The 18,960-nt window shown below is 39.4% G+C and overlaps 1 protein-coding gene across 2 annotated transcripts in view; it reads right to left on the bottom strand.

Annotated features, from left to right (window-relative positions):
* The window catches only part of TMEM135 (transmembrane protein 135), a gene marked incomplete at both ends in the record, with an annotated part of 164,805 nt that overhangs the window by 83,992 nt on the left and 61,853 nt on the right, over window positions 1–18,960 (bottom strand). The window contains one exon of one of the 2 annotated variants that reach the window (XM_079549202.1): window positions 11,428–11,493. The exons of the other annotated variant lie outside the window; for it this stretch is intronic. Coding sequence (XP_079405328.1) covers window positions 11,428–11,493 — 66 coding nt within the window. The remainder of the gene's footprint in view (window positions 1–11,427; window positions 11,494–18,960) is intronic. 2 annotated transcript variants of the gene reach the window in all.

The following is an 18,960-nucleotide window of genomic DNA, read 5'->3' as shown; positions in this document are numbered from 1 at the left end:
TATTTGCTTAATTGGAGGTTAGCACGGCTAAGTACTGCTACCAGAAACTCAGAAACAGTGATGGGAGTTTGAGCAATTGCTTTCCTACATTGCCCTGCCAACAACCTCAACTTTGTTGAGCCATTTTCTCTAAGGGCTAGAAGTAATTAAGTTTCATTGCTAAATCACTCCTGAGCCTGTCTTGAGCAGAAAAATCACTTATGTTTAATTGCATGCGGTGATGTGGTGAGCAGTCTGTTAGGCAGACTGCAGATAGCAGTTCATTTTCCGCAGCTCTGCAGGGTGCTTAAAAATGAAAGGTCATTATTTTACTCAGGTAGTCACTAGTATAATACATATTTCCTACAGAAAACAGCACTGCTTAAAAATGCTCATTGCTGGAGTTTGTGTTATATCGTTACGCTAAATGTTTGTATTGAATATTCATCGAGTTTAAAAGATGAGTTTCTGAAACCTAGAAACAACTGAACTGAATATTAATTCTACTATTGTAAACAACTACTTAATACTTAATATAGTTTAATCAAGTGTGTTGCACATAGTTAAAAAAAAGGTGTATACATTTAAAAAAAAAAAATAGCCTGCCATTTTCAATATATGAAGATGCACGTCCAATAGACACGTGTATAATCATACACACACACACCTGAATGCATGCACGTCACTGGGAATGCTCCCCACGACCTTAAGGAACCGCGCACACTGTTTGTTAAACAGAACCACATATTTTTCACCTGATTCCATCATGAAAGAATTAGTTTCCATAAAATTGTAACTGACGGGAACAGATTGGTTTCATGGTTCAGAGCGGGAGGATTGTTCCAGCAGTCCAAGCATGCTAACCTTCCTGCTGCTGCCAGGCCAGACCTGCTGCTAGCCCAGCTACCCCACACTAAGCTGCTAGTCAAGAAAAACAGTATTTTGTTGTTGTTGTTCATAGAAGAAAACAATCTAATACACTAAAAACATTACAACTTAGTCACTGGTGAATTTTTACAACAAAGTTTAATTAGCAGCCGCTATTAGTGTTTCATGAAGTGCCCTCACTCTTAAGCAATGGCATTTGACCTTTCCCATAACAAAGAGTCACTTTGCATTTGTAGAGGTATTCAGCTGTCTGAGGCCAGACTGTTCTCCTGGGCATGACACAGGCACAGGGCTGGTCTCCAAGAATCAGCTCACAAAAGTTCTTCATTTAAAAGAAAGAAGAAAAAGGTTCTAAGCATGAACTGATTTCAGACCGGTGGAACATGGCATCAGAGGTCCGATGAAGCCAGTAATGCTCACCAAATGAGGATCTGAACCTGCCATGAGACAGAAATACATCAGTCTCTGCCCTCCCGTAATCAATTCACTAGAAACACTATCCAGTATCAGGTTGGGTATTAAGAAAAGTTTATTCTCAGAAAGAGTGGGGAGGCATTGGCACAGGCAGCTGAAAGAAGCGGTGGAGTCAACATCTGGAAGTGTTCAAGAACCGTGGAGATGTGGCACTGAGGGACGTGGTTTAGTGGGCATGGCAGAGATGGGTTGATGATTAGACTAGATGATATTAGTTGTCTTTCCAACCTTAATGATGTTATGACTCTATGATCACATCTTGGTTTGGGTCTCACCGTTCCCAGTTGTGGCAGAAAACCTTCTTGGGAATTTGTGAAAACGAACAGCACTCTCATACACCTTCACTTCTGGGGATGTCATCCTAAAACCTTTAGTGTAAAAACTGGAAATCTTTTGTCCTAAATACTGAACTTCGATTTTTATAAGAATTTAGAAGGAAATTATATAAGGAATATTTAAATTCTAGATTTTGTATTCTATTTACTGTCCATATATTTAAATGCCATAATTCCAGTTTTACAAATAAAGAAAAATGTACAGCAAGATTTAATGCAGAAGTTATTTCAAACTAAAAGAAGGGAGATTTAGATTGGACTTAAGGAAGAAGTTATTTATGATAAGGGTGGTAAAGCACTGGAACAGGTTGCCCGTAGATGTGGATACCCCATCTACGAAGACATCCATAAGGTCAGGCTGGACCGGGCTCTGAGCAGCATGATCTAACTGTAGGTGACCCTGTTAACTGCAGGAGAGTTGGACTGGATGGCCTTCAAGGGTCCCTTCCAACTCCACCAATTCTGTGACTCAATGGCTTATAACTGCAGGCTGAGCCTCCCCTCACAGAAGAGATGCTCCCTTCACCAAAAAGGTGGCCCTTCACTGGACAGATTACAGCAGTGCTGAGTAGAGGGACAGAATCACCTCCTTCAATCTGCCAGCAGCACTCTTCCCAAAACCATCCCATAAGTCTTCTTTGCAGCAAAGGCCCAGTTATTAAAGCCAGCTACTTTTTTTGTTCATGTTTACTCATCAATATATGAATAAGGAGCATCAAATATTACGAACTGGAACAGCAGAACAAATGTGTACATTAAAGATGTGACTGGACATGGAAAAACACAGTGATCAGAGGAAAAAGTCTCTGATGTACATTCTCAGTCACTCCAGTCTGTCCAGGTTTTTGCTTCCTGTCAACATGATTTTTCCAATCAATTGAAATTGGAAGAACAGCCATGAGCCACTCCTTCATCTGTCATTGAAATGGGAGAACATAAGTCTAATAAACTGAAGTCAGTGATAATTCCAAAGAGCAGGCATGAAACACCAATTATCGCTTCAACATGATTTTTGTATTTGCATTATTTCCTAAAGAAATATTAATTTTCATCAGTTTGGAATTATTCAATGCAAACAACGTTTACACAAAAATTGAAGCATCCCATCTTCAAATAAATCTATTCATAGCATAAGAAATTAATTAGATGACTTGCATTAATTTTTATTGTAATGGGTTAAAGAAAATGACAAAGACAGTTCACCATTGGCAAGACTATTACTCCAATAACTCGAGTGAAACTGCTGACATGTAAACTAAAGATCAATTGATTCTATGCTTTACTTATCTCTTCTGCATGTATTCAGCATTCTTAAATGCATAGAAGAATGAAAACACACCCTTAGCTTTATGAATTTAAACAGCTTTTTACGATTTCCTATTTCTTCAGCTTTTCAAATGCCAACGTCACCACCATCACCAGCAGCCTGAGAAAGAAGCATGACTCAAACACCATCCTCCTGCAACAGCTATTGTGCTTCTCCTAATGTTTGGAAGTACAGCTCTCCCTATTGATTATCTTCGCTCTGGCAGAACAATGCAGTTCCCAGACCATGTCTTTGGAGGCAGGGTCTAAGTGTAAAGAATGATGATGGTTCCATTATAATGCCATGGCATGTAAGACCAAAATTCAAACATTTTCAAAACAGATGCTGTTGTGTTATAGAAATGTCTGTATTTGAGCTGACAATCACAAACTGTATTTTTAATGAGAAAGAAATTAAGATATATTATTATCTTACAACTTCGTATGTTCCCCAGATTTCCCAATTATGAAAAGTCATGTTAAACAAATACTTAATTGGAAACAAAAAGAAACCTGAAGAATACATGACAAATAAAAGAAAATTGTAAGAGAAAAAAAAAAAAAATTTGAGGATGCAATTCTCTCCTTTCTTTGCTACTTGTCAAAAACTTCCTGGTGGAAGATATGTGGCAAAAATTTCTGAGCTTACTGCAATATACATTTGAGACTCATGTTTTACTTCACAAAGGGGAAGTTATGATTATAAGAAGATAAATAAATACCATCAGACTTCATTAAAAATCTATAACAGAAACAACGCATAGCACGATATGTCAAACATTTTAAATGCCAAACCCCATTGTTCCAGCCTACAAAAAGCAGAGAGGCTACATTGCCTCTGCATTTAAAAGAAAATCACAAAGCATTAATCGCTTAGATAAAAGCATTAATCACTTAGTAAAACATTTAGTTCTCTAAGATTCCAAACTGGAGTGTTATCCTTTTAAAGCGATTCTCCTCATATTCTGCAACAGACATCCTATTTTCTTATATTTCTACCTTAGATTTGCAGCATACACGATATGTGCAGTGTACTCATTTGGCAAGTTCCCTACCTTATGAATCCCACCACTTTACTTTAAAACTATCTGGAATACACCAATATATTTCAGGGTATATACATAAAATATACATCAATATAGTTTCAGACAAATTACATATTGAAAGAGAAGAAGACTTCTTCACATTCAACTAAGGCTTTGAGACAAATTCGTCTTCTTCTCGTTATTAGAAATGATTTCCAGCCTGAAACCACACAGATAGGACAATCCTGCACAGTGTAGCACCAAACATGCAGTGACATGGCTGAAATCACCTTCATACAGCTGAGCACATGGCAGAAACATCACTCAGACAGACACTGAACAGCTTGAAGGGAATCTGGTAATTTTCCTCTTCAGGGATCTATGGCATTCTCTTTCTTTCCAGGTTCAGTTTTCACTGTACTTAATCAGAAGGATTATTTACTTTTAATTTAAAGCCAGATATTATTGATAAAATATGCAGGTCAGACTTCAACAATTAAATTATATTTGAGCTGTTCAAAATTCGGACCTGTCAAAAGGATTTTCCAGATAGCAATACAAATTTTAAAACAGTATTGGCACACGTTCCAAAAAGCAACCTTAAGTAAGTGGACTATAAGCCATTTCTATGCTCAAATATATGTTTTATCCATTTGCTGCTGTTCTACAAGCAGGCTCAAAATCATTTCCAGAAAAGATTTCAGGAGGCAGAAAAGCAAAAGATACATATGTCCCCAAATACAACCGATGGCTTTTGTTTGGTTGGTTTGTTCAGATCTACTTTCTTCAATAATACTTCTTATTTTTTTAATAATTTTTTAAAATAGTTAAAAATGAAACTCTTCTGTCTCTTGAAGACAGAGAGAAGCAATCACCCTTTAGAGGAAAAGGGACTCAGATGTGCGCCCAAGTAATGGCTTCTTTTGCTTTTGCAAAGTAATTCCTTCCAAAAATGAGAGTATTGGGTAAGAGAAGTGAACACTGAAACATATTGGCACTTTGGATCTTACACCACATATTCAGAAAACATGGCTTGGTTAAACTAAATTGACATTGTTTTTGTAACACATTAAATTAAAAAAATACACATTTTTCTGTGTGCTAGCAACCCTCTACCAGGAGGGAAAGAAAACACCAAAAAAGATCCAAGAGACTGACAATGCTACTTTGAAGGCAGGAAAAGCCCATGAATGTTATGACATTGCCTTACAAGAACTTAAGTTTCATTGTAGCAAACCAAATTTCTTTTGCATATGTCAAACACAGTTTGCTATGAAGCATTTCAATTTGCAGTGAGAACAAACGAGACTTGCTTTGACCAACAGCACACTTTGAAAGTGTCCTTGGCTGGAAACAGAAAGTTTAAAAAACAGAGAGTCATCAGGGCTGTAGTTGGAGTGTACCCAGTGCTGTAAGATGTATGTAAATCTGAGAAAACATCTTTCCTCACGTATTAACATGACAGTCACAGAGTATTCAAGACAAAAGAGTGGAAATCAGAGATGTCAGGGCAGTCTGTGAGAGCAGAACTTTTGAACCCCTGGCAATAATGACATCTTTGTGATAGGAAGGCAAAAGGGTAAGGATCAGATGTCTGGGATCACATTGCCATTTGGTTTCTAACGTGCCTGAAAGTGATTAGGTCTGATATGCCCTCGGGCTGAAATCACAGGAAACGGAGTGCCCAAAGCAATTTTATTTGAATGAAAATTCATCTCGAGTGATTCACAGTACCTCTCACAATCTACAATGATGGCGTTTATGAAGCCTTCCTGCATGTCATGCATTACAAATGAAGCTGGCCGAAAACACAGGCAGGCACAACGCTGCAACAGAACTCAAAACTTAAGAGTCAAAGAATAAGTCCCTTCATACAGAAAGGAGATCACCATGTAAATGACTGCCCTACACCTTGTCACCTTCACAGTACAGAACTAAAAATAATACTTGGCAAGTCCTAAGATCTCTTTCAAATCACTCTAATGACAAGTAAAATCAGGAAGCCTCTTCTCATGAAAATATATACACATTACAGTTTTGCTACTAATAATAAAGGTTATTGTCTACCCGACCTAACTACCTGGCTGAAGCTTCTGGGACTCTATGCTACACCCTGCCCTGATGTGGTGGATGAGAAAGAAAAAGTGCTTTCCCAAGGTAAAAATTCTACCTTTTTTAAAAAAATAAGGAAAAAAAAATCACAATGAAAAAGAACCTATGTGTGCATTCGCATACATGCATACATGTAGAGACAGTGGTTTTTAGAAATGTAACTTCCCTAACTACTAGGTTTTGTGATTTTGTGATCCACAAAAGCAAAAAATGAATGCTTTCACAATCACTTCAGCTTTTTATAACATTTTAAAATGTATTATTGACTGTAATGACATTATTTGAAAATATATATACATGCTGTAATATACCAAAGATGTCTGTAGGTTAGACCTAAAAAAAGAATACTCTGTTCAACAAGGATTGTCAAAACAAGTCTTATATCACACAAACATAAGCATTGCTCATTTGGAAATAATGGCATTGCTGTTGTTAAGATCCTTCTTATTAAGGCCAAAGAAAACTGATTTTATCAGTGTTTTTTTTAAAGCTTGATCTCAAGTCACACAGGTAGATCCATGGCTCTTTGAGCAGCTCATCTCACACCCATCCCAAGCACAAACTGGAAGACAGAGGATAAAGTCCACAGAACTAACATAAGAACTGCTGCCTAATGAAGTAATTCACGTTGCTATTATCACTTTCATATGTTTACTTCTAAAAATATAAAATAAATTGCATTTTCAAGTTCCCTACTAATCCCCTTGAGGGACAGATATCTCCTCAGCTAGTACAGCTAAATCTGTCACTGTGAACAGACTCTCTCAAACTTAGAGTTTGGAAATCCCTTTTCATTCTTTGTTTCCATTGGAATTTCATGGACAAAAGCTTTTGTATAACTAGGGGTGAAAAGAAGGAAAAAAATCACCAAATATCATAAATTAATGGCATTCTATAGCAATGCCACAGACTGTGGATTCTTTCTTTCTTTGAAACTATTCAAAACACCTCAGCTGTTGTAGTAATTATAAAATTGAGCCTATCATACAGTCTAAGCCCTTCTTTTGCTCTGACTTTTCTATGCAAGTCTTTGCCTTTTGCAAAATCAAATTTTTCCTGCACATCCTATCACAAAAACTCTACATGAAGATTCCAGAAGTTCCATAATGACGAAGGTTCCCACACATTTTAATGCTTAGATGGAAAGCACAGTCCTTGAAACACAACCCTCATCTTCTTCAGCTCTGAGGTAACAACATGTATTTTTTCCGATAGACTTACAGTACTCCAAAGATACAGGTCTAAATTCTTTCCCTCAGAAGTCCCAGTGCTTTTGGATGAAAAGAGATTAAGACAGCTTACAGACTTATGAGGATGTCATAAGAAATGAATCAACAAACACAGAGTTCAACCAGTCTGTTATCAGTTCCTGTTCTATGGGAATCTGGTCTCTGTCACTATCTCTATTGTTTGTGTGAGCACATGTATCCCATGGCATTTTTCCTATTAAGGGTTCTACCTTCTCTGCTTACCCTCCTGCTCCCTCTCTGGATGGGCTGCATGCCTTTCTGTTTCTCTCTTCCACAGGGGTTGCAAACATTGGTCCTGCAAACTGTCATAAGCAGATTCGTCCTTCTTAGAGAATCATATCAGAGTCATAGAAGGGCTTGGATCCTTCCTCGTAGGATCCTTTTGGCATCCTCATGTGGGGATGTATGCTCATCCTCATGGGGTGAGCATACAGCAGCAGAAGCTCCAGAGAATGCACAACTGGAGAGCTATGCCAATCATAAAGTTTGTGACATTAATGAAATGCAGCCTGAGACTTCCATATGTAAGCACTGCTGCATCTTTGGTGTGCTCACATCTGCCCATACACTCTTTGCATCATCTTGGAATGAGCATAAAGTGAGGCCCCACCTCGAGTACTGTACTCAGTTTGGGCACCTCAATACAGAAAGGACATGGAGGTGCTGGAGCAGGTCCAAAGAAGAGCAACAAGGCTTATGCAGGACTTGCAGAATGTGCCCTATGAGGAGAGATTGAAGGAATTGGGGCTGTTTAGTCTGGGGAAAAGGAGGCTGAGAGGAGACCTCATTGCTCTCTTCCAATATCTGAAAGGTGCTTACAGCAAAGCAGGGTTGGTCTCTTCTCACTGCTGACAGGTGACAGGACGAGGGCAAATGGCCTCAAGTTGAACCAGGGTAAGTTTAGGTTGGATATCAGGAAAAACTTCTTTATTAAAAGGGTTCTTAAGCACTGGAATAGGCTCCCCAGGGAGGTGGCTGAGTCACCATCCTTGGATGTGTTTAAAAACCATTTGGATGTGGTGCTCAGCAACATGATTTAGTGGAGGGTTGTTAGTTAGGGTAGTATGGTTAGATTGTGGTTGGACTCAATGATCTTAAAGGTCTTTTCCTACCTGAGCGATTCTATGATTCTATGATGAAACCTTACCAGGTTCTGCCCCACGCTCCATCCCCAGGACAAAGCAGCTGACAGAAATAACTCATTAACAAGGCAACATATTGACTCCCGAAAGTGAATTCTCCCTCTGGGTTTGATTCCCTCCCAGGGATGCTGCAACATTTCAGTCAAACCAGAAGCAATACAACTGTCAAGAAGATTCTTCAGGAACATTAATGTTCTAAATTTCAGTGGCTTTTAGTATTATGTACACAAATTTGTAAGTACTTTTGGCAAGACAATTTTCTAAACTCTCAACAGTAAATTTATAAACCATATCCAAAAGTCAAATATCCAGCATCACCTCATCTTTCAATTCCTTCAAGGGTAATTAAAGCAAGACTCAAAAATTCTGTAAGCTTTATGACTTGAGTCCTAGGAAGAGGAAAAGATTGGAAACATCAGAAAAGACATTTACCCTAAACAAGGAATATTATAAATCCACCTGTTGATGACAACTGGATTATAATGAGTAACCTTTCATGCATTCTGTTTTGTCTGCATAGAAAAAATGTTTCTCCATTAAACTGTTGAATATACTGTAATTTTTAAAAAGAATTTAAAACAAATAAGTATCTGCACAAATATTTCCTTCTAGTATTCAACCTTTTCTCTCCCTCCTAAATATTAAAGGGGCCTATAATCTAAATATTGTTAGGAAAACCCAACAGCACTTCTGCACATTAAGACTGTCGCCTGCATAGTTTGCAATTGCCAATAAACAATTTGCTCAGCTTCCATTTCAGCTGCCAACTTCACACTTCTCAAACAGAATGCAGTCAACTTTAGCTCACATTCAGCTTTTGTTCTGGCTTCCTTTCTAGTTACGCATTGTGCAAATATTTAGCAATTTCTTGGAAGAGCTAAAGAAAATATGATATGACTCTTGATAATTATATTTCCTCTGGAAAAAAAAAAAATCATTCAATTAATATCCCTCCTCATTTTCTAACTAATAAATTACAATTCCACAGTGAAACGTAGTGAAGAGATCTTCTGCGAGTCACAATAATTTTTGCTCTGCATAGAGCCTGACAAGAGTATAAGAGAGAAATGAGGCCTTTTTATTTTTCCCATTCTATCATGAACTGATTTGCAATCAAGTCCCAGGAATGCCCAGGTTACTGTGTCACAGGACACTCGCAGTTCACCATCACCACACAGAAGTGTTTTCACCCACTTCCTTCCTTCCTGATCGTGGCTACAACCTCGCACTGCTTATCTGCCTGTTGGTCTCCAACCCTTGAGGCTAATTAATTGAAAAAGATCAGAGGAAGTATCTGAAGAAGAAACATAAACATTTTCTACCACATCGTTTCTATGAGGTACAATGTGTAAGATACACAAATTGTTGGTACTGCTCACAACAGAGATCACTGTGGCTGTAAATGTTCCAGTACTGTGTTTAATATTATTAGTAACACTTCTATAAGAATCATTTGAGTTTTTCCATACTTCACACCATCCATCAGGTATCTACAAGGATGGAGATTTCACACATTCTCTGGCCAACTTGTTCATTTAAACACGGAAAATTAAGTATCCTTCACTGAAAAATCTAAACAGAGAGAATATAGAAGCATTGCACATATTCTATAATAACCACTCCTGAAAGCTGTACTACATTCTGTATGAAAGAATGAAGAGCAGAACAAAAAACGTGCAAAGGATCCATATTCAGAAAAGCAAAAACTGAACAGTGTCAGGACAGGAAATCACAGAACCATAGAATTCATAGATTCATAGAATGGCCTGGGTTGAAAAGGACCACAATGATTGTCTTATTTCAACCCCCCTGCTGTGTGCAGGGTCGCCAACCATCAGACCAGGCTGCCCAGAGCCACAGCCAGCCTGGCCTTGAATGCCTCCAGGGATGGGGCATCCACAGCCTCCTTGGGTAAACCTCAGGTACTTCTTCAGACAGCGATGCAAAAATACATTACTTTCTTTCAAAAGAGAAATTAAGACAATTTCATCAGCACAAGGCATATTGTATAGCACAGCTGGGCTTCCAAAGGTAAGTTTTGCTCTGATTCCAAATTGAATGCTGTGTCTGCTACACAATATATAAATTTACCTAAAAAATTGATGAAAATCAGATTGCCATGGGAAAAAAAAGGTTTCTACATTAAAATCTCTTATACTGCAGCATCCAGCAGTGGCGATGTCCAGATCAGTTCTCATTTCCAAAGTGCCACGACTGACTGGAGTAAATTTTTTAAAATCAAATTCAACGTAAGAATAAATTGCATCCACTAATACTGAACATATTTAATCAGCAATGTTCAGTAAAATGTTATCATATACAACACAGAGAAGGAAGAAAAAAAAAAAACGAATAATGCCAACACAGAAGTATGCATGAACAACAACTCACCCCTTCTTTCAAGTGACTATTAATATAATATACACGTTTTATATCACACATATAACTACACACATAATACCTGGTTACTCATTTCTTGAGAGAAACAAAGAAAGCATAAAGTGAGCTCTTTACAGCCACCCCATAACAAAGCTCAATTTTTTGTGAATTTCTCTGGATTCTACAGTTTATTTATTTCTAATACAGAAAATCCAGTGAAACATCACTTGGGCAAAAGAATGTGCTTGATAGCCCCCTTGTACCATAATGCGAAATGATGACTGAAGCAGAGAGAAAAAAAAGAGATTTGGGAAGAATATTTAATCTCCCACTGGGCAGGATTTAAATTCTCTACTGTTCTTCAGAAAAAGTGTAACATAGAAATGCAAGCTGTATATCGCCCAGCCCTCTTCACTTACCTGAAGGCAATGCAAATCCTCCCACAAATTCATAAAGCACTACATTACTATTTTATGCCATATGTGCAAAGAGAAAAACTACAAAGAAATAAAAGAAAAATATATATATATGGCCTTACTTCTCCATGTCTTAATGGTGTGATTGCTCCTCTTGCTACTGCCATTCGGAACAGCGTTTCAGTGGCCTGCATCGACAAACACACAGAGATCGGTTATTTTTAAGAAAGGTCATTCAGCTCATGAAGATTTATTTCAACTTATATCATGAACGCTCCATATTTTATTGAATTTTTTAAAGTGTCAGCTACTTTCACCATCCATTTTACAATTGAATTTTACAAAATCATGAAACCATTATGGCTGGTTAATATGGCCTTAAAAAAGGCCATCCTCTTCTTAGTCTGCTGGACAAGGAACACAGATTTTTGACAACCACAGACAACTGACTCGTAATTCAAGCTGTAACAGAAACAAAACCCATAGGTTCTGTACCAAATTTCTTTCTGGTAAAAAGTAGAACCAAACAACACAACTGAAATAAGCAGGGAAAGTTTCTCTAAATAACCAGTATTTCTGTTGATTTCCTAACTTTGAGTTTAAACACAGGTATGCCAAATTGCCATGTTGTTGCATTTACAAGACGGTCGGAAAAAGTAGTGAAAAAATTCACTGGTTACATAAAAACATGGATTGGCACATCAGTATATGCAAGAATAGATTTGTTTCAAAGACCTGCTTCCAAAGTAAGAAGGGAAGCAAGTCTCAACTTCAGCTGCAATCATACATGTTTTTAATATCTGTTCCTAATTTAACAAATTACTCAAACATTCAGAACTCTATGTTACAATGTAATTATCAGGCTGCTTGAAAAGGGGTTTAGAAAGTTTTAGTTTGTTGTGTCTGTCTTCAGAATGGCAATTTAAGAAGTAAGCAGCTCAGTGCTTACATGACTGCAAAATTTGTGGGGTTCATGCTGCAATACTTCAAGACAGCTGTAGCTCAGCAAATTTAGTACCAAAGACATCTACTGACATTAATTCTTCAGTATTTCTAGATGTGGACTAGATGATATTTACGTTTTCCTAAATAACTGCCTGCAGAAAAGAATCCTATAAAAGAGTTTTTATTTGCCTTGTTTCCCACCAGTGTCTGTAGATGAATGTGTGAACTTCAGAACTCAACTGCAGAATGCATTTCTTCCTTGACACCGCCATAACACAGGACAGTGCCTGAGTGCAGCTCTGCTTTCCAAGCCTTCATCCTTCCAGAGGTAAAGTGAACCTCAAGCCACCTTTTGTCCTTCCCCAAATTGGTTTCTTTCATCAGCTCTTCCCACCAACATTTTCAAGGATGTTTCAAGTGAATTGAGTATTCTGTCAATACTGCTGAGCTTCTTTTGTTTCTTTTGAAAACCACTGGTGTGTGTGACTTTCTTTACACATTCCCTAGTAAAAGATCTCTCTTAATACGCTTGTACATGCACAGTTAATACCAGATGTCAAAACCATTCAGAAACAAGAAAAATTCACAGCAACAGCAAATCTAGCATGAGAGAGATCTCCCCCTATGGGCACTGCTGCTTGCGCTGAACCCCACTGAGCAGATTAGGACTGCAGTGATGGTTGTCTACCCCAAGAGCACGAGGGGATGAGGCCACCCATAGCTGTTGATGCCTGGACAATAACAAAGCTGGAGACAGAGATCTTTGGGTTTTAGGTATGCAGATTCCAAGAGAAATTTTAAAGGAGCTGAAACTTTCAAAGGGATGATGATTAGAATCATAGAAGCATTGAATGGCTTGAGTCAGAAGGGACCTCAAAGATCATGACCTCATTGCAGCCATTTAGTACCTAAAGGGAGCCTACAAACAGGAGGGGAATCAACTCTTTGAAAGATCAGATAATGGCAGGACGAGGGGAAATGGTTTTAAGTTGAAGGAAGGAAGATTTAGGTTGGATATCAGGGGAAAGTTCTTTACCAAGAGAGTGGTGAATTATTGGAACAGGCTGCCCAGAGAGGTTGTGGATGCCCTGTCCCTGGAGGTGTTCAAGGCCAGATTGGATGAGGCCCTGGGCAGCCTGGTCTAGTGTTACACATGGAGGTTCAGGGGTCTGCTCGTGGCAGTAGGATTGGAGTTTGATGGCCCTTGAGATCCCTTCCAACCCAAGCCATTCTATGATTCTATGATCATCTACTTACAAACCCCTGCCACAGGCAGAGTTGCCAGCCACTAGCCATAGACCCAAATGCAACATCACACAAACTCATATTGATAAGACTAGCAAAAAATTTTCAGTCTTAAACCATCATCTTATCCATAACATTTCCATTTTGAACCAACTCCCTCACTCCCTTCAATTTCCAGCTCCGTTCTCTCTGACCTCCAAATACAGGCAAGAACAAAACCCATGGAATGTTCTAGCCTGGCAGTGATCACCAGGGCCACCTGATTCCTCCAGGGCTGCCCATGCACTGACCACCTCTTAGGATGGAGGTCCTGCAGCAACCTCTGAACGTGGAGGAATAAGCAAGGGCATATAAAAGGAAAAAGATTTGGACAAGAGCTCAGAGCAAGTGATGGGAAATCACAGAATCACTGGGGTTGGAAGGGATCTCTGGAGATCACCAAGTCCAAACCCTGCTAAAGCAGGTTCCCTACAATAGGTTGCACAGGAAAGCATCCAGGCAGGTTTTGAATATCTCCAGAGAAGGAGACTCCACAACCTCTCTGGGCAGCCTGCTCCAGTGCTCTGTCAGCCTCACAGCAAAGAAGTTCTTTCACATGTTTACTTGAACTTCCTGTGTTGCAGTTAAACTTCCTGTACTGCAATTAACATCTTGTGTTCCAGCTGACAGTAAAAGGATCTTTACAAGACATTATATCATTATTGGCTACAAATCCAGTTTATGGAACACATCTTGTCTGGTTCACTCTTAAGTTTTTTATTTCAAATCTATCAAAGCTTTTAGTATGACAACAGCCAACGTTCCAAACTGCATGGAATTCTGATACAACTTGTTTCAATTTGGAAGTTCAAACCCACTCAATACAAACTTTAAATAAATAGGTTTTCCATTTCCATATACTGTATGCTTTTCTTTTATATATTTAAGATTAACTCTGAAAATAAGCAGAGTCCTACTCTTTCAATACAGGCTCTCAAACAAAATAGTTTCTTGGATTACTTCAGTAGTAGATTTCTACCAGAAAAATTCAGCATACTTTTATGCATCAAGTCAAAACTGCCCTTCTGTTCCCACAGAACAGTTCTCAGGGCTCTTATGGTTCAGGACGTGTAACTGCAACTATGAGATACAACTGACTGGAGATATTTATCGTCATGCCAGGGTAACTAATGAAAAAGACAAAACTGTCCATTTAAGAAACAACAATATTGTTCCCAAAGAGACAGTTGACTCGGAATTTAGATCACTTTCAACTGCCTGCATCTCTGTTAGCATTAAGTTTTTCATTATAATCAAATTTTTATGAAGCTGTAAAAGCTTAAGGTTTATTTTCATTCAGTTTGCTGGGAATGAGCTCTAAATAAGAATCATTACGGGCTGAGGAAGTGACTTTACATACTGCTATTCAGAGGTACAAATCAGAGGTCTGTAAGAAAAAAAATCATCAACAGATGGTTTTAGTGATCTCAGTGTGAAATAAATGTGTTCCCAAACTGATAACAACTGAATCCTAAAACTGTGCTGTAAGGAATGCATATTGTGTCATAGAGTATGTGAGGTGAAATAGCAGACCAATGAATGTATCTGACAAATCTGTTATGTACTGTAAGATCTAATGTCATCTGTTGATGAAGATGACCGCATGTCCTCCCTCAAAGAAAGCAGGAACTTCTGATGAAGTTTTTTGCAAGTGAGTAACAGAAAAACCACATGTAAGAAACAGAACTGAACTGGAAAATAATTGTGCATTATTGATGGGAACAGTGGGAGAAACAAGGAGAAAAACAGCACTTCAGATTCCAGATGCTTGAATTTCCTAGGTTTTCAAAAAAATAAATGGTCTCATAATGCTCCATCAAAATAGTTCTTGTTTTACCAAAATTAAAATGGCAAATACAAGCAGTAGAGGAACTGCTAATGTAAATTAATGTTAGAACTACACACTTCTTAATCACTTGGCATTCCAAAATCCCAGTCTACTTGCATTCCAAAAAAGAAAAAGAAAGAAGAAAGAAAAGGAAAAATGAGTTATGGCTAAAGATATGTCCTGAAAGGCACAGATCTTTGGAAGTCATTAGAAGCAATTTATGGATTTAATTGGAAAGAAAATGGTGCAATTTGTTATAAGAATGGATGGAATGGCACAAAACATTTTTTTTCCCTATTAAGTTTGCTGATCTTGGCTTCAGCAGCTGGCTGACAGCTCTGGCCTTTAACACTGGTGTTTATTCTCAAAAAGCAAGTGATATTAAAGAAAGGTTCATGACAATCTATCCAAATCATCAATAACATTCTTCAACTTGACCATATATCACAAATGAACTGTTGTCACAGCCCTTGTCAGCAAACCATCACACAGCTTTTGAAAACAAGCACAAGTGTTACAAATAGAGGATTTGATAAGATGCAGAAGCAATAATGAACAGAAGAGCAAACAAGAAGTTTCTCAAATCAGAATCTTTTCCTAATTACGACCAAAAAATGTTAAGTGTGAGACAATCCACTAGATCTAAATGTTCCTCCAGATGACAGGTTTGTATTTAACTTAGCCAATGAGCTTATTTATTGTTGCGCCATTCAGTGAAATCACCACAGTACCAGCAATGTCCTTTCCTCTCAGTCATGAGCTGATCAAATCACTGCTTAGCTTTATCTGCCATACAGGTGACTTAAGTGTGAACACAATAAGGCAAACTAAACAATTTAATTCGTACAATAAAACACATTTTACAAATATCCTGACAGTCTTCCATCTGTTTTCAGAAACTTCTCTATTTTTTTCCATTGTCAGCTTTTACCATGTGCACACACTCAGTGCAGCATTCTTTCTCAATACCGTACCTTCCTTCCCCTTCCACAACATTTGTGCAACTTTCAAAGATGGATAATACAATTCTATAATATAATCCTATGCCCATCTCAAATGAAAACACAGATGTAGAAAGGGACAGAAGGGCACTTATTTGCAATATGCACAAACGCCAGGTTGCAGCACACACGAGAAGGGGCAGATCTGCTCTAATTTATGAGGGATGGAGGAAGGCCACCTCGAAGGTTAGAGGACTGAAAGTAAATAGAACACATAACTAGCCATGCATCTTGAACAGCAAAAGTACCAGCTGAACGTGGCTCTCCTTCCTCAGATTACAAAGAACACTATGTCACTTAGTATATATTTGGGAGGTTTGTAAAACTCATAATTAATGCAGCATAAGCAATCCAGTATCTGCGGAGAAACCTCATCGTGTCCTTTCAGTGCTTGAAGGGAGCTTATAAGCAGGAGGGGGAATGACTTTTGACTCAATGTCGTAGTGACAGAACAAGAGGGAATGGCTTGAAAACAGGAGAAATTCAGATTAGGTGTCAGGGAGAAATTCTGTACTCAGAGGGTAATGAGGCATAGGCTGCCCAGAGGAGCTGTGGATGCCCCATCCCTGAAGGTGATCAAGGCTGGGTTGGATGGAGCTCTGGGCAGCCTGATCTAGTGCCTGATTTCGTGGTTAGCAACTCTGTCCATAGCGGTGGGGTTGGGACTAGATGATCTTTGAGGTCCTTTCCAACCCAGGTCATTCTGTGAGATGACAGCCCTGGTATTATACCAGTTCCCAAGAAACACCAAGACAGAGTTTTTGCTCCAAAAATGATTTCTTCCTTTCAAGCTGACTGTTCATGCCAATTTGCATTTTGCAAGCATGATATCAGAGTGAAAAGGCTGACAGCAAGTATGAAAGCAGAGCAATCTACAAGATTTGCCTTTGCTGCAAGAACAGCCTTCACTGCCAACCAGCTCACAAGCTTGAGCCTCCCCTTAAGAAGAGTTTCAAAGCTTCCAGCTGCTGAACACGCTTCGAACAAATGAACCAACTGCAAAAATAACCAAGCATAACGCACTGCCAAGGGTATGAAATAGAAGCATTACTATTTATTTATCTTAATCTAAACCCAGGAGTCTGAAGTTGTGGTATCTGCAACTTTTTCCAGGCTGATGATTTTTTCTTCTCCTGATTTCTCTACCCACTCTTCCCCCCCTCCACCCAAAAAATGTAGTAGTGCTTGATACTCATCGGCATTCCTGGCCCCAGCCTGTAACTGACTTTCACCTTTTTCTCATGTACGCCACACAAAGGAGTGAACTGCTCAACTCTCTAGAATGCTGCAATTAAATTAAAGTTAGCCAGAAAAAAATAAAAAAATCCAGCAGTATAATGCTGGAAATACTCACAAGACAGGCCAGCAGCCAGTCTGGGAAACTGGAGAAATAGAGTCTGGAAAACTGCCAGAAAACGGAGCCCCAGCACCAGGACAGAGCAGGGGTTCTGGATCTGAAAAGTGAACCACTGAAGCCAGCTATAATCCTCTTTGCAGTCACAGCTCAGACGGGCAGATAACAGTGGCACATCAGCCCATGGAAAGCATAGAACAACTGTCAAAAAATGTCTTTGATTAGTAATGCTACCAGCTGGAATGAAAGCTTATCCCAGATGAGTACAGAATGGGAGAACTCCTTGAGAGCTGCTCTTCAGAGGACTTGGGGTTCTGATGGACAAAAGGTGGACATGTGCCAGCAGTGTACTCTTACAGCCCGGGCCAACAGCACCCTGGGCTGCACCAACAGAAGGATGGCAGCAGAGACAGGGGGAGGATTGTCCCCTCTGCTCTGCCCTCATGAGGCCCCTGGTATTGCATCCAGGCCTGGGGCTTCCAGCACAGGAAGGATGTGGAGCAGAGGAGGCCCATGAAGATGAACATGAAGAAGGCTGGAGCATCTCTCCAGCCTATGGGGATAGATTGAGGGAGCTGCACTTGTTCAGTCTGGAGAAGAGAAGGCTCCAGGGAGATTTCAATGCTGCCTTCTAGTACTTCAAGGGAGCTTACAGGCAAGAAATGGAACAACATTTCACACAGTGTGATAGTGATAGGACATGGGGGAATGACCTTAAACTAAAAAAGGGGAAATTTAGATTTGAAGTTGGGAAGAAATTCTTTACTATGGGGTGGTGAGGCCCCGGCAAAGGCTGCCCAGAGAAGCTGTGGGTGCTCCTTCCCTGGAGGTGCTCAAGGCCAGGCTGGATGGGGCCCTCAGAGGACAACCCGAGCTAGTGTGGGGCAATCAACTCTTAGCAAGGGATAGGAGCTAGATGGACTTTATGGTCCCTTCAAACCCAAGTCATTCTGTGGTTCAATGGCTCTATGAAAGACCACCTCAGCTAGCCTGGGAATGTCTGCACAGTTGCAAACAGGCACTGCTTCCTTTCCCCTGCACTCAGGGGATCTCCTGCTCCAAAGTGGTGAGAAGCACCACCTACCCATCAATCCTTTGCTGTACAGGAGAAAGACATCCCACTTCTTCCTGCCAGGGACTGACCCATGGGGATATTTCTGCTCCCTGGCCACACAGGACAGACAGATCTGTCCAAGCAGACTGACAATCTTCTCTGAGCTACTGGGACAACTGAAAGCAAAAT

The sequence above is a fragment of the Tetrao urogallus genome, assembly GCF_951394365.1.
Source record: "Tetrao urogallus genome assembly, chromosome: 1".
In the NCBI taxonomy this organism is placed as follows: Eukaryota; Metazoa; Chordata; class Aves; order Galliformes; family Phasianidae; genus Tetrao; species Tetrao urogallus.
Note: the sequence above shows the minus strand (reverse complement) of the source record. Positions and strands in the feature narration are given on the sequence as shown.